This window comes from Sphaeramia orbicularis, chromosome 4 (assembly GCF_902148855.1).
Source record: "Sphaeramia orbicularis chromosome 4, fSphaOr1.1, whole genome shotgun sequence".
In the NCBI taxonomy this organism is placed as follows: domain Eukaryota; kingdom Metazoa; phylum Chordata; class Actinopteri; order Kurtiformes; family Apogonidae; genus Sphaeramia; species Sphaeramia orbicularis.
The window spans coordinates 41,412,436-41,437,911 of record NC_043960.1 but is presented as its reverse complement, the minus strand read 5'-3'; the positions used below and the strand labels follow the sequence as shown (position 1 = coordinate 41,437,911).

General features: G+C 38.4%; 1 protein-coding gene across 4 annotated transcripts in view; it reads right to left on the bottom strand.

Annotated features, from left to right (window-relative positions):
- Window positions 1-25,476, bottom strand: part of pip5k1ca (phosphatidylinositol-4-phosphate 5-kinase, type I, gamma a) — a 70,517-nt gene that overhangs the window by 28,223 nt on the left and 16,818 nt on the right. For 3 of the 4 annotated variants that reach the window (XM_030132301.1, XM_030132302.1, XM_030132304.1), the window contains exons 2-8: window positions 17,742-17,773; window positions 16,038-16,124; window positions 14,592-14,722; window positions 14,304-14,421; window positions 11,598-11,750; window positions 2,678-2,977; window positions 214-422 (exon numbers count right to left, since the gene is read on the bottom strand). In XM_030132301.1, the coding sequence (XP_029988161.1) occupies window positions 214-422; window positions 2,678-2,977; window positions 11,598-11,750; window positions 14,304-14,421; window positions 14,592-14,722; window positions 16,038-16,124; window positions 17,742-17,773 (1,030 nt within the window). Of the gene's footprint in view, window positions 1-213; window positions 423-2,677; window positions 2,978-11,597; window positions 11,751-14,303; window positions 14,422-14,591; window positions 14,723-16,037; window positions 16,125-17,741; window positions 17,774-18,978; window positions 19,013-25,476 lie in introns of those variants that run through there. The other variant, XM_030132303.1, reaches the window with a different exon arrangement.

Below are 25,476 nucleotides of genomic sequence, written 5' to 3'. Positions count from 1 at the left end.
TTACCCTTTGTGTTTTCCCAGCTCTGCCCTTTTGGACAAATATGTCCATTTCTGGCTCCAACACCCTCCTGGTGTTATTTGGCTTTAAATGCATTATACTACCCTGGTAAAATGATATTATAACATTCCAACCAATGGTAAATATTTTCTGTCTGCTTGGCTCAAAAGGGTCACCGTCATCCAGCAGCGTCTCCTCTGTGCTGCTGAACTCACGTGTCGTCGGTGTCGATGGATCCTCCGCAGGCTGCCCCTCCCTGGATGGACTCCATGGCCGTGGAGTAAAGGGCCTTCTGCTGGGCCACGGGCCTCTTCTCGTCGCTGCCGCCCTGGGAACCCTCCATCTGTCTCTCTCGCTCCGCCTGGTCCATGTTGTGAACCCCGAGCAGCAGACTGTAGTCCATGATCTTAAAGCTCTCCAGCACCTGCGCACATTCAGACACAAACACACCGAAAAAATAGGACCATCAGTTACTTTAAAATGTAGAAAGGCATAAAAATGAAATAATATTAAATAAATAATATTGAACAGACATGACGCTGTAAAATATTAAGTGATATGTATTTTAAAAACTCCTAAATATTTAATCTAAGCATTTTCATAAGAAGGTTCATATATATTCATTCACTATATAAAAAATATAGTTAAATTTAGGAACTATTTCATAAAACATTCATGTATATGAAGAACTGAATAATTATATTTTATATCTACTAAAGCCCTGGGTAAAGTGTAGTTACATTTACATAAATAATTCTAGTACATTTTCATAATTTTTCAGGAAATGTAAATCTGTGAAATTACGGTGTCATTTTGTTTTCACTTTCTCACTCTTTATGTTGTAAGATTAACATATATGGTATAAATAGCTGCTGATTACTTATCACAGCACATGGAAACCAGTTTTACACCTTTTTGATTATCAGTGCACCATTGAACTTAATTTGCTTACTGAGTTTTCTCAAAAAAGCAACACAATCAGGCGTATATTCAAAAATGATTAAAATGAGTGGAACAAACCCATTTCCTCACTGTTTTGTTATTTAAGTCTATGCAGTGTTATGTAGTTAAGATTTTTCTGCTGCAGTCAGTTAAAATGTAATCAATCAATGATTTAAATATGATTGATTCTTCTTCTTAGGATGACACGGTGGTGCAGTGGATAGCCCTCGTGCCTCACAGCAAGAAGGTCCTGGGTTCGATTCCGACACCAGTCGATGGGGGTGGGAGTTTGCGTGTTCTCCGGCCTCCTCCCATCATCCAAAGACATGCACTGATAGGTTAATTGGTTAATCTAAATCGGTGTACCCCACCTTCACCCATAAGTAGCTGAGATAGGCTCCAGCAACCCCCCCGTGACCCTGGTGAAGATGAAGCGGGTTCAGAAAATGAACAAATGAATGACTCCTCTTAATACATTGTTGCCCTAAAGTTGAAAAAAATGTTTTTCGTCTTCGCATGAAATGATTGTGACAATATAATTTATTCTTGATAAATAAAGTGTAACTGGGATTCAGTATGTTATCACTGAACTTCAAAAGGTCAGAGGTGATATTTAATGTGTTTATCCTCCTCGGATCAAGGAAAGAAAGGGTTTTTGTTTTGTTTATTACATTAAATAATTGCCTTGATTGGAAACAGCATAATGCAACAGTGTTTTCAGATTCTTTTTTTTATGGAATGTCCTTTGCAGTGGACTTTTTTTTTCTTTTCTTTTCTTTTTTTTAAGTAAAGCTGTGAAATTCTTGTCCCATAGAGAGGACAAAAATGCATTGCTAGGTCTCACGACGATATAGGAATACAAAGAGGAATGTGTATTTCTCAAAACTACCTTTAGTCAATTTAATTAAGTAAATGTTACATTTATTTACTGAATAAGTTTGAATTGAACCTGGTTTCACTTCTTACAGTACACAATACCACACTGATTGACAGGAACACTGTATAAATCAGGGTAAAAGCTTTTATCCAGAGTGCATAACAGTGTCAACACCAGAGGGAATCAGATCAGAGACACTGGGGATGTTAAAGCCTGTCGCACGACACTAAACAACACACAGACACGCACTCTGCTCTCAAACACATGCTCCATGAATATATAAGCATGAGGCTGTGATTTACAAGACAAGGCCAGGCCTGCTACCAGACCAGACACCTTGTTAAACTACTTGGTCGTAACAAAGCTGTAATTTATAGTGAAGGTTTTGGGGAATGCCAAACACTCATAAAGAGCTGCCTGTTTCTCTGCCTTCGTCCCTCTCATTTCCTCCTCTTTTATTGATCGAGTGGCTGCAAGTTAGTGCCCGGGTTTTTGCAGCTTTACTCCATTGCCCCCTGTTGACTTTCTATGCCTATGTATCGGTATCTTAATTCCTCTCAAGACAGTGCACAGTGATATTGATTCTCTCTACCTTCCATCCTCCCACTAATCCTTCACTGACACCATGGGCTGCAGCTCCATCTCCTTCCTCTCTCTGAAGAATCCCTCTACAGGGTCTTGATCTAGTTGTTAAATGGACCCTCCTTCAGAATCACCATCACCCCCTAAGCCTGTCCTTTCTCTATCCTGCCATCTCTCTTGTCTGTTTATTTCCAGTGAGAATAAAAGTCCTGACACAGCAGCAGAAGACTGAAGCCTCATATATGCCCCCCCCCTTCCTCCTCCTCCTTCCATCTCACCAGGCAGTCTCTCTGTAGGGTCTTGACCAGAGCGTTGTATGTGTCCTGGTCCAGCATCAGTCCGTCCTGCAAGTCTTGCATAAAATCCAGGTCTTTGAAAGTGGGTCTGGCCTTCTCCCGCTCCTTCTTGGATGCTCGTCTCTTGTAGGTAGAGCCCTTCAGGTCGTATTTGAGGTGCATACGGACGACGCGTGGGAGGACGTTGTTCATCACCACGACGCGGATGTTCTTCCCTCCAGACTGGACGCAGTAGAGGCCGAAGAACTTGGGCAGCAAAGTGCGAGGGTTCTGATTCAAGTTCTGTAGCGGTGAGAGTAAAAGAAGAGGAAAGAAAGCAAACGATTATGAGAGCTCTGCTTCCACTTCCTGTAATCTGTTTGGGATAGATTAAACATGGTAAAGGAATTGATTTTAAAGATTTAAGCATTCAAAGGCGCTTCAGGTTTAAATTAGGCTTTTAGTGAGCCACAAAATCAATTTCTACAAACTTCACCTCAAAACAACAAGCACTAAATGCATAAAGGCTGGGTGATAGGGCGGAAAACACAGCAGACAAACACAGCAGAAGATGGTGGAAATCTGAAGATTAAAGAGGTCAAAACACTGTAATGGCAGTTCTTCAAGCATCAAAATATGCACATACAACAAAACCTTTAAACCAGGGAAGTCCAGCTCCGGTCCTCAAGGGCAGGTATCCTGCACGTTTTAGATGTTTCCCTCTTCCAGCACACCTGACAGTCGTTATCAGGCTCCTGCAGAACTTGATGATGGGCTTATCATTTGAGTCAGGTGTGTTGGAAGAAGGATACATCTAAAGCATGTACGATACCAGCCCTCGAGGACCAGGATTGGACACCCCTGCTTTAAACATTCTGAAAGTACTTCATTGCAAATAAAATAAATAGTGCTGGGCAGCGATTAAAATTTTTAATCGCAATTAATCGCATGGATATCTGCGATTAATCACAATTAATTGCATAGTTATATGGGGGGGGGGGGGGGGGGGGGGTTGCCGGCATCAGTATTCCCTTTAAGTGATATTTCAAACTGGAAGTACTCCGGTGATAAAAAAAATAATTCCACATTGCAGTGCTTACAAACAACTTTGTCCTTCTCAACCCCACCATCTGAAGACATTTAAAATGAAAATGTCCATGGAAAAGACCGGTACGTTTCTCCATGTTTATGTCCCCATCAGTTTATTTCCGGTTGTGAGTGACTGACAGGAGTCTTAAGCCCACTAATAAGTATTAATACTAATAAGCCCTGTAATATGTGATGTTCAGTTGTTCAAAGCAAGCAAAGGGGGCCCTCTAGTGGTCGGAATAAATTGCACTAATGTATGTTTTGTACTTGCGATGTTCCCGTAGCCTGTTCGGACATAAGAAGGAACTAACAGACACGTTTCTTTCACTCTGTTTGAATGGCCCAAAAAAGTTTGCCTGTGAGTATTTTATGTTCAGTTGTTGTAAGAATGAATAGAATAAAATATCCCTGATGTGAACCTTTGTTGCTGGATAAAAAGACGTAACTCTTAAGTTAATCTGTAAATGCTAATCGTTAGCATGTCTATGGATTTTCCCATTCAAGTTAGCATCGAGCTAGCAATCTTTTTCCCATTTATTTAAATGTATAATGCCATGTAAATGTACTAAGGCAATGAACAGAACTGAGACATATTTTGTATGTTTGTTGCAGTTTTACAGTGATTCTCAAGTAAAAGATTTGGAGAGAAGTTTTGGGTGTCCGACTTTTCTTGGGAAACCTGTTGTCTATCTGCCAAGCTAATCACTACACGCACACAAGCAGGGGCAGAATAATATGAGTTATAATAAAACGGCATTAACAGGAGATTTAAAAAATTGTCGGCGTTGTTTAATGAATGCGTTAACGCGGTAATAACGCGTTAACTTGCCCAGCCCTAAAAATAAACCCTTCAAAGATAAGGAGAACATATACCTTCTCTTTATAAGACACCAGCTACCCTGAAAACATTACCTATTTTTAATTCTGTTATTCTGCTATTATTGATGTGATTCATACACTTTCCTTAATAATATGATTAATAATAGTAATAATGAATGATAAATAATGTGGGTAGGTTAAGTGCTGTTGGGCTGTGTTTGTATCAAAACTGATCAAACTCCGTCGTAATGGGGACCATGACCTCGATGTTCATGCTATAAAACCTTAAACACTGAACTGAATATTAACTGAACATGCTCCAGTACCACATTAAATAATTAAAAAAAGGTTTATACTTCTGACAGTCTATACTTTTTGTGCACACACAAATATGTTAAGTGGAAGGTAATCCAGTTTAATGTTCAAATGCATCTGGAATTGTTAATCATTGCATTACCTTCCTTTATTTCTCTAAGTATTGCTCCTTTGTCTTTGCTTTGAAGACTGCTGCTCTATATCCTAATGTGTTCCATTCCTCTGGGAAGTACTAGTTATTATCTCAGTGTGTGTGTCATAGTAACCATAGAGACAAAACTATATCCTAAAGTATGGTCAATCGTACCCAAAATGCAGTGTGCCACAAAGCATGTCTATTTTCCACAGTCTGCTATAGAAGCATAGTGTGCTCCTTAATGATTCAGACTAGCATGATCATTTCTATTTTATTGCGTTTCGGCCTATATGGTTATAAATATATATAAAGTACACAACTTGGTCAAAAAAGTCACCACCTAGATTTAACTGAGCAAATAGTTCAGATCCTTCCATTGGATACTTACCTCAGTGATTAATATATTTCAGCTACAACATCTTTAACTTTAACTGATGCAGTAGCTTCTCATTCCTTAAACAACCATCAGTTTGACAGAGAGAATAAAGATTGGACTGTGATTCAATGGAAAAAAGTCATGTGGTCTGATGAGTCCAGACTGACACTGGTCCAGGGTGATGGACGCATCAAGGTGAGAAGAGAGGTGTATGAAGCGATTATGTGTATAATGTGTTGCGTATAATGTGCTTCACTTGTCTGTTGAATGAGTACACTGCATTGTACTGTTTTACAAGCCAAGTTGTTTTATGTAGGGACTAACGATGGAAATTAGCCTCGGCTATAATCTTGTGTATTGGCACATATTGCGTTTATTAATATGCAATGTCCCTTTGAAAACAATTTGAAAAAAACCCAAAACAAACCACTTCAAACCCATCATGCCTAGTGCCTACAATACAAGTCTGTGAGGGCAGTGTTATGATCTGGGCTTGATTCAGGTGGTCAGGTCTAAGTTCAGCAATGATGTGTCCCGACAGAAATAAAAGTTGCTACACTGCACAAGTTTGCAACAAAGCCACAGCAAATGCACCCTGTAACCAAAACTAAAGATGGTGCCGCAAAAACTTATATTATTATAATTGGGGATTTTTTTTTTTGGCTGAGCTCCGTGCATTGAGTATCATATTTTACAAAATACAAATTTATTGAATAAGAAATCTCACATAAAGAGAGTTAAATAATCTCAACAGGTACCAGACACAGGCAGTTTGATTGATAAACTTAAGGATACACACACTTTCGGTTCCATTACATATGTCATCTGATCGCACCAGGAATCATTACATAACCGACAACAAACCCAGAAGATTTCCTATGGTGCCGTGATACATGGAAGTGTTCATTTTCAGACTGTGGTTACAACTCAGCCCACAATCCAACAAGAATCCAACAGAGATTTAGAAAAATTACTTAAAACAGGTTGAAAATTTCAAGAACCAGAGCTCAGGAATCTACAGACTAAAAGAGAAGCCGCCAGCTCAGATTACAACTAAAACAAACCCCAGACGTGTTATGTTACATGTGTACTAGCCACAGCCACAGCGGTGATTTTTTTTCTGTAGTCACTCCAAATAAATGAGGTTAGTTTGGCTGAATGCTCAGCGAAAACCTGCTTTGACCTTGGAACTGGGGCCAAATCAGTCCCATTAGAGAAATGAGAGAAGAGAGAAAGAGCAGAATGTGTTAGCATTAGAGGGGCAGAATTCAAAAGCAGAAATGTCTAGAAGAGGAAAAAGGCAAATAGAAAATGAAAGAGAGGAGATAGAAAGGATGGATGTGGGAGTGTGGATAAAAGGCTCAGCCCTAGTGATGCACTTGGTGAACGACCTTCAGATAAGAAAAGTGGAGAGAGAGAGAGAAAGAAGGAGAGAGAGAGAGAAAGAAAGAGGAAAAATGATAGAATGAACACACAAAGAAAAGAGAAAGAGAGACAGAGTGAAAGGGCATCCGCTGCCCTCAGCCACACACAACCCTTCTGTCAATGTTAGAGGGCAGAGCAGTGACGAACCAACAACACAGACACGTGAGCGAAGCCGAGGAGAGAGATGCACAGCGAATATGAGCACGAAGGAAACGCTGAAGAACGCATGGATTAAAGTATGAGGCTGGGAAGACGATAAAGAAAAGAGATGACTCTGAGAGCGAGAGTGTCAGAGCAGACAGATATAAGAAACACGGGGCGAGGGGGAGGGAAAGACTGGGTGTGTATGGTAATAGAAGAGCTAAACAGGCAGAGCTGGTTACATCACAGTGATCTGTATGCTGCCCAGAGCCCGACTCCTCAGCCAGCCCACTACCATCAGCCAGTCAGCTGGAGAAGACATGTGGAGCCGCACCAATGACTGCCCGCTGAGCCTGCACGCTGCAAATAGAAACCAGCCTCCACTTTAAACTGCATTTTACTGTAATAAAGCTTTAGCCTGTGATGTATTTTCCTCATTTATTAAGGTCATTGTAGTTTACGAAAATTCAGAATTAAACAAGAAGAGGCAAAGACATATTTCCAATTGGTACATATGAACAGCATAAAACAAATCACACATAAAAACGGCTTTATTTTCCACCCCAATGTTAATGTGTCATGGTGTACGAAAATAAGGATTTGACCAAAATACCTGAAAAACTAGAGCTAAAAGATAAATCATCATGTCTACAATATGAACATAGGCAGTAATATAATCTAACCTTAAATATGTTGCACCTAGAATTATTTGAATTATTAATTTTTGTTAACCATTTAGGCACCTGAGTTATTTATTTATTTTTTTATATTGTATTTTCATATCATTATTTTAAAAAGCTGTCTGTTTCTTTTTGTGATGATGCTTGTTGCAATATTGTGACTTTGGTGCTTAAAGGGTTAATATTGTTTTTTCCACCGTTAATGTCCACAATTTTGGACAAACTGATTTTTTGGTGCGACCTACTGAAACTACTGATAACTGTATATGAACAATGAACAAGCCCCCCTTGATATAATCTATCGGTTTGTGAACTACACTTTTTTTACGCCAACGTGGCTGACTGAGTGCGAGGAATGAAACCAGAATTTACGCCAATCACATCAAGCATGAAAACACCATCATGTCATTTCAGCTACTTAAGTGATAATAAACACCTGAGCTAATTAACAGGCTAGATATCAGACCATATAATCCCATATGAATTAATGCTAATATCAGATAATGCAGCTAAACTACACCCACTGTGATGGTAGACAAAGCAGACTCTCCTGCCAATCACAGGTGACACTTCCACACATATGAAGAACATTTTGGCATTGTATGTTATAAATAGCTGAGTTTTACTGAAATACATCCCCTGTACAGTTGTCATGGAGGGAGAAATGAGCTGTAAACATGTTTTTTCAGATGTAAAGTTGGACATTTCATCTTGGAATGACTCACTTTGGGAGCCACCCCCCTTTGGACATTCAAGGGACTGCAGGTCTGCAGAACCCATATTCAGCCTTCCACATATTCCCTCATATTCAGCCACATGGATTGCTGTTATATTTTGGCACTTCTAGGTAAAAGGCCAAAGGTAGGAAAAAACCCTGTATCTCAGATGTTGTCCACAGTCTTCTCACAAATGTTAACTAAGGTATCTTGTGGTCATTTTCCTCCAGAGTGCAAAATACAATCTTGAAAACATCATACAGGGTACTTGCTATGTATCCAAATATAAATCCCAAACTTTTTCAAAACTGCTATTTTTCCCCAAGACCTTGACTTCATGTACTTTTATACTTGCGTGTCTACTTTTTTGGTTGAGATTGCACCTGTTGTGTGTTGTAGAAAGTTCATTTTAACAAGTTTCACTAGAATCCTTCCTGTACCAACCGGTTAGTGAAATCATATCAACTTTTTTATGTTTCCTCATGTATTACTTATTTTATAAGATTATGTGCTTCTGAGCATACTCTAAAATTTGACAAAAATTTTATGAGAAATGTTTTTCCATACTTTATTAAGACTTTTCAAGGTCCGGAAAACAGCATTTCAAAATTCCAGACTTTTTAAGACTTTCAAGACCTGCGCAATGAAACATATGGCCAGTGAGATGGCATCACAATAAATCTGAGACACATTTGTGTTAATTTGGTGGTGAATGCAAGGTTAACTTGCTCGTTTGTCAAAAAGTCACACTGTCAATTGTTCTTCATTGCAAGTATGATTAAAAAATACACTAAAAACAATCAGTTTCGAAGAACAAAAGTAAATCTACTTATGCACACACATAACTAAACTTAAATTGACATAAAAAAAAACAACCTGAAAAATTAAAAACAAGTAAAAACTAAATAGCTGTTTATCTTAAGGGTTCTGCGTAATCCTCTCAGACTTCTTCCGTCTGTGTTTGTCTTGGTGAGTTTAATCTGCCTGTCTTTTTTTGTCAACTCATCTAGTTTCTTCAGTGAACCTGCTCCGGCTCCGAGCTGCACCGTCTCTGCATGAGGCTGAATTCTTCTATTTCCATTAAAACACTTTTTTTTAGAACAATTACCTAAAGACATGCTTCACAGCACAACTGCAACAATGGAAAAGGTCACAGTAAATGTTCTGAGACTTCAACGTCCCTAAATGATTAAATGAATTCCTGCTGTGGTCTTTGGCCACGGCTGTTGGCACATGAATAAACACGAAGCCGCGAGCCGTGAACCTGAGAGACTCAAACAGTAGCATGGACATACATGGATGTGTCGGTGGATGAGTTCATTCTGAATAAGCCTGCAGACTCTAGAGGAGGGGGTGGGAGGGAGTACTGTTGGTGCAAGTCATGCTCTGTTAGGCTTAAGTACAGTACATCCGGCTACTGAAACACACCGGCCAGTCTCTTATGAAACCGCTTGGCCTGAGGTTTTAGTCTGAGATGATATGGCTGTTACGGCTGCTGCATAAGAAAAAGATGCCTCAGTCAGAGGAAAGATTTCCGGAGTCTTACATAAACCAGAGACCGAACAATTCAGGTTAAAATTAGAATACTGAGTGTCCCCACTGAAACTAAAGAGCGAGTGATGGAAAGGTTGCAGTGGCCTGTCCAGAATGAAACACACCAACCCTGACATGCCTCTCCAACTCGTACGCAGACATTCTGTGTATTTGCTGTATGTTGGCTTTTTGTTTCATATGAGCACATGGGTACTATTTATTCCAACAGTGCTTGACTTCTTCCCTGGAGTCTCTGCTTTATGCCCTCACAGGTTTTCCCTGGATCATCTCTGGACCTGCTGCTGTAGTCCTGCCTCCATCATCATTATTCATTTATCCATATAGTTGTGATCATGTTTATTATAATTAATGAAGAATTCAGATCCAAGCATAGCATTTACAGTTTATGTAGACCACAGGAAAATGTTTTAAAATCTAACCAATCCATCTAATCCATCTAACTCTTAGGGGTCCATGGTCACGGCCCCCTGAATGAATCACATGACATTTTCAGCACGTCGTAACATCAGAAGTTGGTCGGTGAGAAAATCAGAGAAAACATCTATGTAAAGATATGCTTTTATGTCATGTTTTTTTATGTTTACAATTTTGACTTTACATACCTAATATTTGGAACCAATATTCACTTTAAAAGTCTCTGAAAAGGTTCACTAAGCATCTTTTTGTTATTTATGCAATAAATTATATAAAGTTTTCAAATCGGATTTTATATTTTTTGTGTGTTTCTTGACCTTTTGTGTTGATATAGTAGGTTAAAGTGAAAAAATAATAGGCAGATGAGATAGATGAAGTTGTGCTGAAAAAAAAGATACCAAACATGGGTATAGTAAACATGTCTTTATATAGTACATAAAAGCAAAATCAAAAGTACTCAAAAACGGCCACAATGGGCTCAGACCCTTAAGGGTTAAAAAAGTAAAATATCACTCCTTTAACTCCACATTGGTCCACATTCAAGATAATATTAATGCTCCTTAAAATTGGCCACCAGATTGAAAACTTGAAAGAAGAAGCTACTATAAAAACATGGCGACACATCAAGGAGAACCAGAAATATGATTCTCAAATTCCTGTGACTGTACATGGAAAAAAAAAAAAACATTTATGCAGATAAATTCATGTAAATCTCCTTAATCCTGAGCAGTGGCTCCAGGAACAACTCCAACACAGATTCCCACACAAACTTGAATATGCACAAATCTTACTTAGTGAACCCTTAAAGCTAAATAAAAACTACACTAAAACTAGTCAATTCCTCAAAATAAAAATAAAACTACTTATGCACCACAATTCAGCTCAAATCAAAGCAGAAATAGCAACTAAAGAAACGTCAAAAACAATCACAAGTCTGATACAGATATTCTATATGTGTGTATTTATTTTCATATTTCTGTAAACTCAGCGTGTGATGATGACAACTATAGAAAAAAAATTGAAAGGTGGAAAAAAACAGAATCCCAGTGAATATAAAGGCTTAATCACAACAGGAAAAATGACACAGAATGGCAGCTGGTGCGACATCCCATTTTCTCTTCACCTATCTCTGAAAAGCTGTGATGCTCTGCTGAGTAGAATTTTTTTTTTTATTCTACACATTTAGGATATGCTGTCACGGTGTATCTTGTTTACATTCCCACTCACACGTTGACACACTCACACAGTTGTTGCTCACCATGTAATATCCAGGCAGCAGCTTCTGTAAAAATTCAGCCTCTTTGTGCATCACAGTTTTAATGATGAACTCATCGTCCTTTGTCAGGTAGAAGACTGAACCACTGGCTCCGGGGTTGGACAGCTCGATCAAGGGCTCATTACACAGGGAATACTGAAAGGACACAATGTAGAAATACTGATCAGAACACTGAAAAGTCACAGTCATAATGTCAGCGGTCTTCAATCTTAACATTTGCAAATCTATTCCAGTATCAGCCTAAGAAGAAAGTGTCATGTAAACAGCTTTTTGTGATGAATACATACATATAAATACCTAAACTAAGACCATAACTAGGAGAAGAAACTGCAGCACCAGGTAGATAAAGGCTCTAGGTGAGCGAAAACTAAAATAAACTCGTGAGATTTAAATTCTGAGTCAAACAATGACAATAATCAGCCTGCTTCTAATGTCGTGGTTTGTTCAGTTTATTCCATTCTGTGCTTTTCTCTCTGCTGCTTACAAGCAAGTAAAAGCAGACATGGTTTTTGAAATGAATCTGCCCTAACCCACCTCCTGTTAATGGCTCACTATTCAAGCATCCGTCTGTACAGGGCCTGACATTTAACGTCATGTTCGCTACAGAAAAACACATCTGAACAAGCTCAAAAGAAAAAAGCATGCTTCGGTAACTGTAAAAACATGCAGTAGACAAGAACATAATGCATTCTGTATAGTTTCACTGTCAGCACCTGTTTGTTACCTCTGCCAGGAGGTATTGTGATCACTTTGCTTTGTGTGCCTGCGTGCGTGTTTGTTTGTTTGTTAGCAAGATAACTCAAAAAGTTATGGACAGATTTTCATGAAATTTTCAGGAAATGTTGATACTGGCACAAGGAAGAAATTATTAAATTTTGGTTGTGACTGGGGGGGGGGGGTCGGGGGAGCAGATCTGTTTCGGCGGAGATCTGCGCTCCCCGAGTGCTTTTCTTGTTTCTGTATGTAGCTGCCTTTGTTCAACTTGCTCGGCGCTGGAATGATGGCATAAAAGACGACAGTTCCTTGAGTTTGTTACTGTATATGTGGTGAGAGCACTATAGGAGGGCGCTAATGGAAGCATTTGTTGTGGATATGTAAGAAGAAAGACGCATTTCTACTATTCATTCTGCTCTTGTTCATCTTCTGTTGATGCTTTATTTTCATTTCTGGTTTTTCTTCAGTCATGTAATGTGGTTGTATGTTGTTACGTTTAACTCTGGAGGACCAGTGCATTAACCCATTAAGACCTAGTGCTACTATTGTGGCAGTTCCCATATGAATTGTTCTCTATTTTTAACCCTTCTTAAGTGATTTATCACCATTTACTCTAATATTATGCTCTGTATTTTACATTTATAAGTGAAAATCAGGTATTTTCCTATATTTAATATACTGATCATGTAGATGTCCATTAAAGCTCAGATTAAAGTTGAGGGTTATTATATCCAAAACAGAGAAAACTGAAGAAAAAAATTATTCTTTTCTGCAAAATATATCGTTAACTAAACATAAAATAAGTGTCTCCATCCACTGTCATTGATCCAACTCCATGGGTTTTACTGGTGAATCAATGTTGTAGAAGATGATGGAATTTCCACGGTAACTACGGAGCCTCTGAGCATCCAAATGGGTCATATCTGATGACCATGAAAAGATGACAAACTGCATTTTACACTAATTATGTACATGTATTGACAGGATTAGTGGATCAAGAGTTATTAAACATTTTATATCAGTCGCCCTTGGATGTGTGGGTCTTTATGGGTTAAAGATAAGCACACATGGAGTATGCAGAACCACTGACTAAGCGGTCTATGCATGTATACGCTGCAGACAGCTCAGGGCAGAGCAGTGAATCATGGAGCCCCCAGGACCTGCACACTGATGGAGAGCGACAAGCTGCAGACCTCTTTGAGCATCTATCTCTTCCCCTCTGCCCTCTTTTATACATTATAATAAATTTCACCACTCTTCTTCCCTCCCAGCCTTCTGCTACATTTCATAAATGTATTACTTTGGAATTTTCTGTCTCTTCTGGCATTTCTTTAAGTTGATGTCCACACTTTTATAAATAATTCAGATCATGTAGGTTATAATTCAGACCATCCTCTTCACCATATTCTAGCTGCGTAGAAGCACCTCAGACTGTACAGACTGTACACTTCAGACTTCAGCTGGACAACTCCTTCGACTAATTTACTAGTACTATGAATTGACTTCCTATGTATATTTCTAGTTACTACTATGACTAAAAGATGTGTTTTATGAAGTGCTACACGATGATTGAATTTCCCGGCATGGATAAATGAAGCTTGTTTCATTATATGCAGTCTTGCCCAGCTTTACTTTCTTTATACTTTCACAGTGAGCGCTGTGTAAAGTACACACATAACTTCTCTGTAGCAAATAATGGACAATCCTTACTCTTAAAAGGGTTATTTCAAGAAAAAAATGCCTATTTGGGCTATTTTTGCCTCCTCCAGGAAATCTCAGCAGAGTTCTTCTGTTTATTCAGCTGAGGTGCTGTACAAAAATGGTGCTTTATAAATGGTTCTTAGAACCCTGGCTCTTATCCTGAATGAGATGTTACAAACGATGGTTTCCTGGAGACTTCTTAGCATCTGTAAAGACTTCAGCTTTAAGGTTCTTAGGGGCATTTACTGGTATAACTACGAGCAGGGACCTTACCAGATAGTCATCCGGCCTGATGCCAAACAGTTCTCTGAAGTAGCGGAAGGCCACGGGAGCGTACGTTTTAAAGCGAAAGTCTGGGAAATGGTGAGCTGGAGTGAGGTTGCTGCCTTCACTAGAGTGAAACAAAATTAGAAGCACATTAGAAGATGATAATCACATCCTCGCTTTACTCAAGCTAAAAATCAAATAATATACTCTGCAAAATCCACTCCAGCAGCACACATTAACACTATTAACCGTATCAGGTGCACAGTGCATTGATGTTACAAGTGCAATACAAACCTGGGGAAAAAGATGCTCTCTACCACATAGAAGTCCTGCATTAAGACGTCTCTCTCAGGCTTCGAGCTCAGGTTGCCCACTGTGTAACCGATGCCCAGCTGGATGGCACCTTTCAAGGCTGAGGATGTGGTCTGTAGAAGAGGGGAGTGAGGACACATGGTAAAAGTGCTATTCAGAGCCAACATTCCATCTGTATTTACCCTTCAGCCAACTCCAGCCAGAGAGGTATTGTAATCGTTTTGTCGTCCGTCTGTCTGTCCATTCTGGCCGAGGGGTATTAAAAGTGCACAGCGTGTTATGTTTCCTTCTTTTTGTCAATTATAAGAAAATTTTCATCTACCTAATATAGATTTTTTTTCAGATATTTCCAAGGTTGCAGCTTTAGAATAAAAAAAAAAATTCAATCTTTTCCTCCATAAACCTATGGGTTCTGATTAATCCTTCAGCCAATAGAACCATATTCATATCTACAAAGAGCTGGAACACAGACTGTAGTGCCACCCTGGAGTGTCAATTCTTCTTCGGTATCCACTAGACATGGCATGATCCAGTTGAAGCTATTACATAGAATCCAAGATGAGGCTCTCTAAGATGATCCCTACGGTAAATCTACCTTGTGATCGATGTGGACAAACACCAACTTCATTAGTTCACATATTCTGGAAACGATCCAAACAACAACCCAAGAACGAGTTAACCCAGATCCAATTCTACAGGGTGTTTGCTCTTTATCCAAATAAAAATTCCAGACTTTTTCAAAACTGGTATTTTTCTCATGTACTTTTATACTTGCGCAGTAAATTATATTTTACTGACTGAAACGTTTTCAAAACATATGAAATTCATAAAAACACATGGGTATCACACAAACAAGTTTCACTAGAATCATTCCAGTACCGACCGGTTAATGAAATCATCTCCAGTTTTTTTATGCTTTCCTCGTGTATTTCTTATCTTACAAGATTATGTGTTTTTTGTTACCTCCGCCATGGAATGATGGAGGTTATGTTTTGATCAGGGTTTGTTTGTTTGTTTGTCTGTCCGTCTGTCTGTTAGCAAGATAACTCAAAAAGTTATGGAGGGATTTTGATGAAATTTTCAGGAAATGTTGATACTGGCACAAGGAACAAATGATTAAATTTTGTTGGTGATTGGGGGTGCTTTCCTAGTTTTTATATGTTTTTTTTTTTAATAAGCTAACTTGTGAATAGTATATAACAGCCCTATTATGTATAAAAGTGTATTTATATTTATGTGCCAAAAATCCCAATAAAGGCAGTTCTGTAATCTATTATAGCACCCAGTATTAAAACAACACATTTTGTGGACTAAATGACTTTAAGTAAGAACAAAATCCTTTTCACCTTTATTTTTTTTTTCCATATTTAAAACATGTATAACAAACAGAAAATACATCACTCTACAGGTATGTGATGTATAAATTACCTTCTTGTAAGTAGTTTCCCCTGATGCGTCTACCCCTCTGTGGCCAATCTTCTTTCCCTGACCCGGCTGGCCTGAGGATGAGGGCATCTGAGGAGACAAGAGGGTTCACACCTGTTTATTAACGGCAGCTATTTCAATATGAAAAGAGTTGAAGAGACACAGTGTCCCCACATGAGACCCATTTCAAGCTTTGATGCTATGAACTGATTGTGACTGAACAGACCAGGTGTTCATTTTGATGTGAGGTTTGGTGGGTTGGGTTTCATTGGTGGAACTTCACCTCCTTCACCCAAATAACAACACAGCATTAGATGAGACTGAACAATTTGTAAAAAAAAAAAATCAGATGCATAAATTCCATTAAATTGAAAATACGTGAACTTCAGTGATCTTTGCTGAGAGTTCTTTTTATTTAAATCCCCTCAAAACAAATTTTAATACTATATACAATTATTATTTTCATTACAATTTTCCAGCAGAGTTATATACATGTCACATTAGTATTATTCTGGGGTAGGGAGGAGATGAAAAAGGAAAACATAAATCACAGGGATGGACTATAACTCTAACTAAAACGAACGAATATAAACACTTTTATATATTAACTTCCTCATGTTGTCTCTCTTTGAATGGTAACACATAATCTGTTAGTGGTCATCTATATCCATAAAACTGTCCTCCACTGACCTTCTTCGTTGGCAAAGCTCTGAAAATGTCCTTACACCAAATACTGTTTTGTCTAGCAGCTAAAGTGGCAGATGGATTTAGAGGGATTTAATAAATTAGAAGGTTTTAAAATGGTGTGAGTCAATCTGTCCAAGCTAAACTGATGTGTAAATACTTAGTCCAACTACACTTTCAGATGCTGTCATCTTTACACACTTTAGAGGCATCACACATTCAATGATGAATATGAACCAAAATATTAACCCTTGAGCGTGAGAGTTTTTTCAAAAAAATTTAATAATGATATCAAGATTTCAAAAAGCTGTAGCTTGGAAGTGGTTAGAGATAAAGGTATACTGTAAATGAGAAAAATATTGGGAATAACCCAAAGTTTATAATGGGGGTAAATTTACTTTGCATATTATGACATCACAGGGCGGCGGACATATTGGATTGCATAACTATTAGTAAAATTGAATTTTGAACATAATTACATGGAAGTTTTCTTTGCGTTTTTGTTTTTTTGTCATCTTATCCTTAAAATAATTGAACTTAAAGACTAGTAGAAAGTAAAATGCAGTAAGTTTTAGTAGATTTTTAGCCAAGCAGTAGAGTAGCCGAGTCTGTCCTTATCTATCAAAACTAAAACTGAATAAACTTTACTTGGTTACTTACTAAACTAGCTCGGGACCACACCTTTAAACTGGATTTTCTTCTTCACTTTGAATAGAAACATACCCTAAAATGGTGTTAGTATTGAAGGGACACATATCTGCCATTTATTGGTGGGAGATGGTAACAAGATTTGGAACTCTATCCGGAACTTTGCTGTTTGAGTTATGTTGCTTGTCAGATTATTGTGACTTTAGTGTTTAAAAGGTTAACAATGAATATCGAAGGAGCAGTGAAGTAATTAGCCTTTCTAATAAATTGGCACCACCAAAGGAGTGGGAGATATTGATGTGGAGGATGAGGAAAAAGAAATTAAAGAGAGCATCATAAGAGAGCAGATTATGACAGGGACAGATGGTGGCTCACCTCTGTGATGAAGGCTTTCTTAGCAGCGGCGTCTGTGACAGAAAAGAGAAAAGAGACAGAGACAGCAGTGTTAGTCTGTGTGCGAGTCAGAGAGCTTCCATTACTCAGCATCATTAGCGCTGGCGGTGACAAAGATGAATCCCAAAGGATGGACGCGGCAGTCCAACATTATGTAATAACAGTGTCAAACACAAGTACAAGGCTGTCAGCTGGAGGATCTGCAGACGAGCTACAAGGGCACGGACCCCTGTGTACTGGGTGCATGTTTAGTTTCACTTTGCTGAATTGGACTGGGCATACATTACATTCTGGGCAATCTAATAGCAGAACACCAGGGTACAGAGATAAACACATGTACTGAGAGTTTATCCCCTTAACCCCTAATGTGTCGGTGGTGCTTGTTCTGAATGTATCATTTATTTTAAATATTCCTAAAAATTCAACCGTTTGCTCAATAGGGAAAATTTCAAGACGTGCTGATAGAAGAGACCTTGTCCATTCCATCGACATCTGAGCATGCTCAGTGCACCTCCCACTACCTGTGTAATGGGGGGCAAAACACAGAACAGTGAGTGAGACTGACTCACTATAAAAATAAACAGTTTGGGCTTTTTTTCTACACCGTTTTCCTTGTGTTTTTTTGTTTTAACTGTTGTTTGCAGTGCTGTCATGATTTTCCTTTTTTTTTTTTTTTTACTATGTTTTTACCGAGTTTTGACCGTGTACCTGATTATTGGAGTTCAAGCAGCAGAACAGTTTTAGAAAAAGAGCCCCAAAACAAAAACTACTGGGCCAAAATTGAAATACTTCTTCAGTTACAGTTTACAGTTCATGTTCAACATCCCAAATCTCTTATTAATGTACATTATGAGTGCCTAATTTAGTAAAAACCTGTAAAACTTCAATTCCTCTTTGACTTTTTCTGTTATTTCATCCTGTCTTGACCCTAAAACACGCAATAAAACAAAACCACTGAAGAAAAGGAACACAAGCACATACTCACAGCAGCTTTTATGACACTGAAACAGACGCAAATTCACAGCAGCACATTTACCTGGAATATTGACTCAGGGGTTAAAGGGTTAAACTACGATGGAAAAATCAGCTCTGCAAAGTATTCACTGGAAAGGGTACACTGCTGTACTTTAAACTCTACAATGGTAATATTATCGTAACTCAAATGTTCTACAGAAAAAGAATGAAACATCAACACATCACATGTGGAAACAAAACTCACACATACAGCAGTCGTACATCTGCTATGTTGTGATCATTTTTAGTCTAATAACAGGATGTAGGCTGTGGAGAAAGGCAATCAGAGGACTGTTTTCACCAGGAAGGCCTGAAATAGATGCATAATTACAGATGTATAACACTCAGCATAATAAGGGATGGAGGGGTAAGGAGGGCAGGAAAGAGGGAACGCAAAATGACGGTATGAAAGAGTGGAAAGAGAGCGATTGAGGGGAAGAGAGAGGGCTTCAGACAGCACAAGAGTCAGGCTGATTAGTTCTCTCTCTGTTATAATCATAAGTAAGATCCAAGTCGGCCGCCCAGATGGCGGAATTTATGCAGATATATTTACAACTGCAACAACACCGCCTGACTGTTGTGAAATAATACAAAAGGATAGGAACATAAGTGGCAGACGATGATATATTTATACCTTTATACACTATAGATAGAAAGCGTGATTTATTTATATGATCACTTATTGTTTTCCTGTTCATTTATGGGTACTCTGCAAAGTGGCAGTGGCGGGGATTGTCAATCAACAGCTCCCCTACTGATTTAGCAAGTGCATAATATATTATTACAAGGCAACTGTGTGGTTCTACTCACACAGATTTTGTTGCTGCACATCTATTAGGCTTTAAGTCTGCGTAAATCAGTAACAAATACATACTATGCTCTGAGTTTGTCACATCACAGAAAAAAAAGTGTTCATAATAACCCAGGAATACTGTTGCTGGGTGCTGGATAATTAAAGCATCAAAAACTAAAAGAAAAACACTAACAGTGAACCATTTCTATGACAGTATGAACTGAACTATGACTCAGTGCTTTACAGTGATTTCTTGTTTTCCTGGAACATATTTATGAGGCAGTTTTTGTTCACGCATCAGTTAAATTCTTTGGATTTTCAGCTCCATAAAGCCCTTAATAATCTGGACTCTAAAAGAAAAACAATACTCCTGAGATCTAATTATCTATATTAACTGTAAGCCTTGAAATAATTATATGTATTTTCTTGTATGACTGTATACAAATAGTATTTTCATGTGCAGCGCCTTTAAAGTAAGAAAAATGGACGCTCAGTCTAGTAGCTTTATTAGACTTGTAAATTCATATAACGTTTGAGGCACCAGAACCATAATGTAATTCAGAAGCACACAACACCGACCTACTTGAGCATCAACATCACTCTTCTCAGTCTGTAACAGAGTGGTTATTTATTTTGAAAAGAACGAGAAAAAACACCTTATTTATATGTCATGCAATCAAGTCATGGTTATAACCCTATGGATTTGACTTATCTAAGGGGGCTCTGGGCTATACAGTCATACCACGTAACCCAGTGAATGAATGAATGAATGAATAAATTTATTTTTGGTTTTACATCAATCATTGTACTCAGTACATCAATTGTAATAAACATAAAAACCAAAAAAGGAATAGGCTAGAAGCAAAAGCTTATTTTTTTGCCTATCCTTTTCAACTAATACACTGCATACATCAACTTAAATGTGTACAGCATCGAGCATTTACACCATAATAACAACAAATAAAGAAATTTTAAAAAGTCAACAACAAAAACACATCTACCATCTCAATTCAATATTTCTGAATAATTTAAACTTAAAGTACTCTTTTTTTTTTTTTTTTTTTTTTTTTTTTTTGAGGCTAGATCCAATGTTGCCCTGCCTAAAATGCCATCTACCCACAATTCCAGGGGTGTCAATTTAGTAGTGACTGTGGTTAGTTCATTCATTGTACAGGATCGTGATTGCAATACTGTTTCACTGTAGTGCATATCAGGTTTATCTTACATTGTGCAGGCCCACATTGATGCTAATACATGCTACATATGTTGTGTTATGTTATGTTATGTTATGTTATGTTATGTTATGTTGTGTTGACACTAAGCAATTGCATGATTAAGTCATTACTTTATAGCATGTGCAATGAGTTTAGAATTTAATCTCCGAATTTCCTCTGTGCAGACTTGTAAGGACATAATCTTATCGAGCAAAAGAAAAAAATCTTAAAAGCTTGAGAATAGCTTTGGGGGAAAGTTTTTCCTGACAAATAATGACAGAAAAATGGGGGAATATTCTCTATGGTATTTTACATTTTTGTTCAAGTAAATCAAATCACCAAAGAGATGTACTGCCTATTTGGTTTGACGTGAAGGCTGACAGAATATTTAAGCTTCTGTGCTGGACATTTTCTTTCTTTTTTTTTTTTTTTTTTTTTTATCTAAAGGCAAAAATGTAACACTGATGCTGACAATCTAGCTGCGACTGTTACAACTAACTCAAACATCCAGCATATTCACAGGTTGAGTGTATGTGTGTGTGTGTGGCTGAACCCATATAGAGGCTCTCTGCTCTCCGTCTGCCTGCCTCTCGTGGACGCCCATGTGACTGAACCACAGAATAGCCTGTTTGCCACCCCTCCTCCTGCTCTAGCTCTCAGTTTCTCTCCCTCTGTCGCACAGATTTGCACTGGGATGAGCAAGCCAAAGCGTGCCAATCCAATCCCAGCAATGCTCCGTGCAAGCTGCAACAACAAGAGAGCAAAATGTGTGAAGGAATGCAGATGATTAAAGAGGGAGCTCTCCGGCTTTTTACTATTTACTATTTACTTCTGTGTGAAAGCGTGTGATTGGCTGGCTCAGTGTTTCTTCACATCTCTTCTGTCTCCATGCCTGTTTTTGTGTGCGTGTGTGTGTGTGTGCGTGTGTGAGTGTATGCTGTGTGTCTTACTCCTGTGGAATCACATCGCGTCTGCAAGTCTGCACCTGTTATGACAGTGAATATATGTGTAGGTATGTGCATCATGGTGTGACTGTGTGTAGAAGAGTAGAGACAACACACTCCACACTGGAGTTAATAGGCACATATGAGTCTGGCTGTGTGTACTCGGGCATGTGCTTCATCCTGCTCTGCTGATCTAACAGCCACCACCTTGAGAAATACAAGAAGAATCTATGAGGATCCACACACTACAGTCTCACTGTTCACTCATATTCACTGACAAACTACCCCTAATCACCCCTGACTTCTACATATTGTACACAATCATTATCACCTCTGTCAGTTTGCTTAGGTTAATTCATTACATAGTCCGCCATTACATTTAAAACCCTTCTGAAATTAACTACCCTTCCTCAATTTACTAAAAGGATGAGTGTGTTTATATGGCATGAACTCTAATATCAACAGTCTGCTTTCAGTAATCCCTTACCGAAAGAAGCATTACTGTCCCAAATAACTAATCATCTACCATTAGATAATACCATTAAAAGGTATGCATCCACTGTCATTAATTCACAGTATAGCAGAGTACTTAGGGCTGGATCTACAAAGATCCAGATTTGTGTGTACTAATTTGTGAGCGCAATCTAAATTTTGCATGTGAAGCTGAACCGCAGTTTGTAGGTGATTTACTAAGATTGTTTGTGCGAATAACAACAGGTGCAAAGTCTTGGAGACTGCCCGGTTTAAAAGAGGATTTTGCGTGCGCTAGTGGTTGTCGTCATGGAGACAATACACTGAAAAACAGTTCTGTGATAAGCCAGCACTAATGGCAACAGTGCGCTGGAATGATCCAGACACAAAGAAATGTTAATGTTGTGTGGAGTTTTGTCATAGAAGGTATTGAATGACTCCTCCTTCTGACTGGCCCCAAGTCATCCATTAGTTCATCTAGAACAGGGGTGTCCAATCCTGGTCCTCGAGGGCCGCTATCCTGCATGTTTTATATGTTTCCCTCTTCCAGCACACCTGACCGTCGTTATCAAGCTTCTGCAGTGCTTGATGATAGGCTTATCATTTGAATCAGGTGTGTTGGAAGAGGGACACATCTAAAACATGCAGGATACCAACCCTCGAGGACCAGGATTGGGCACCCTTGATCTAGAAGTTCTAAAATGGCATTGCTGGGCAGCAGGGGGGGAGCATACATCTCAATTATTATTCCGTCATTCCAAAAATGTTGACACAAGGGTGAAAAATGTGTTTTCTGTATCTTGTTTCATCGTTTCAGTCTCCTTTTTGCAACAATAACTGCAGCCATGTGTGCACAATTACACATCCAAACCGCTTGCACCTCCCTTTGAGATGTGTTAAATATAGACGCAGTTTCTATGAACAAAATTGCGTTCGGGTTTGATAAATCACTCTGTGTGGGGGAAATTAATATATTTATATTTTCTCCCCCCAGCACACACACAATTGAATATAAACACCCCATATTGCATATTCATTGCAGCAAACGTACTAACTGGATATTTTGCCTATTGTCCTATTTTGCACCTTTGAAAGACACAACCCTTATTGCGTACTGTTAGTAAATCAGTTTGTACCTTTTTTTGCGAGTGCAATGAGTTTGTACATGTATTTATACACACAAACCTTTAGTGGACATAATCTAAAGGCTCCTGTGCAACATGGATATAATAAACTTGGGTATGACATAGATGCAGGTAAATGTACAAGAGCAAAACATCGTCAGTATATGGTGTCTACCTGTGCTGCTGATTGTTGTAATAGTGAATCTAAGCTAATGATTATACTGTTAAAAAAGTGATATTTGTATGTTTGATACAAGTCACAGGGGAGGAAGATAACATGGACCTGTTCATGCTATACGAAAACAAGCCAAGTTGGGTTACCATTTTGAAAAAAAAAAGACTTAGTGTTTGGACTTTGGAATAGGGGTGTGTATTATATCACAAAACCTTCCTCTGCAAAAACCCAAATCATGTTTCAGAGACATATTACAGTTTAAGATCCTGCTCAAATGTTCATATTCTATTAGTTGTGAATAGAATATATAGTGGACAGTCTCTGAATCATCCAACAGCATAACGTTATTTTTGTGCAATCCCAACAAAGGAGCTAACATCCGTCTCTCAGACTGTACAAAGTGCTTTTAGGGTACTTCAAATAACCATTATTTAATAAAACTGTGTTAAATAATAATAGATAAAGTATGAACAAAAAAGACAACTAAAAAACAAAATGGAACTGCATTTGAATAAATCCCTGAAAATATTGATACAGTACTTCTTAATATCGAGACAGTATTCTAAAATGAAGTATTCCGATATATTGCGGAATCGATGTTTTCTTACAACCCCACTTTGGAATGCCAAAAGATTATGTAGTCTGAGGAGTCCAGACTGAGGTGGATGAAGTTATTACCCATCATGCCGAGTACCTACAGTACAAGCCTGTGGGGGCAGTGTTACAGTCTGGGGTTGGCTCAGTTGGTTAGGTCTAGGTTCACTAACATGTGTCCATAAAATGAGGTTAGCTGAACCTGGATATAAAGTATGACCAGGATTATTATATTATGTGGATATTTTTCTTTAGACATATTACAAGATGACAAAACCAGAACTCATCAGGATCAGATTGTGAAAGAGTGGTTCAAGAGCATGAGACATAATAACACAGCAAAACAAAACAACACAGTGGTCCATCTCTACATCAATACAAGATCTTAAATAACCCAAAAAATAACTAAGTAATAACTGCAAAAATAACTGCAACTATGGATTGAAATATTGTGACATTGCATAAGTTTATCAAAATGAAGTCATGGCAAATGTGTGGCCTAAAAATGTTAAAGGTGTTCCCACAAATATTGAATTTATTAATTTTATTGGCCTTCGGTGTGCAAGAGTGTGAAAGCATCTGATTGGCAGACCAAGGTTAGTATTTTTAGCTATATAAACTTACTTGTTGCATAAATGAATGCACTATTTCATGCTGAACTCCTACTGCTTGTCACTGATTCACCCTAAATTTTTGACAGTGTCAGAATTATGCCTAAGGTCATCTTTGGTTGCTGTCTGTGAACCTCTCTCACTGTGAAACACAAGACCAATGTTGTTTTTTTTCCTTTCTCAGACCAAAAATATTCCTACAGCTCACGTTCATCAAACCATTCACAGTGAGCCCTCATGTTCAATGGATGGAGGCGTTGTTATTGTGGAAGAGATCAGGTTCACATCAGGTTTTTCTTGTAAATTGTCACCTGTCTGCACTCTCCAGTACTGCCTGATGTGATTGCGTGCTATCAGGGTTAACGCCTCTCTGTTTACCTCAAAATGTATCCAGTGATATCCTCCCTGGTAATGTAAAGAGGCTGCAGAATGAGGGCATGAGGAAAATAGGTCCCACTATACACCATCATACTGCAGCCTTTACAGTTGCTCAGGGACTGGAACAGCAAATAGACTCGTCCAAATAAATAGCTTCTAACGGAGACTGTTGCTTGGCCAGACTGCTATGTGTTGGTTTAATGGCCTGCACTTACAAACCTAAAGAGAGCCGGTCCATTATCAGTCTGCGATAGCCATGGGAGGTGAGGTTAGATGAGGCTGATTTATCATTCTAACACATGTGGGGTTGGAAAACACAAAGTCTAATAGGATCAAATGTTATGACCACCCTGCATATTTGCTAAACAAATCTGTCCACTTCATCAGTTTATTCAAATG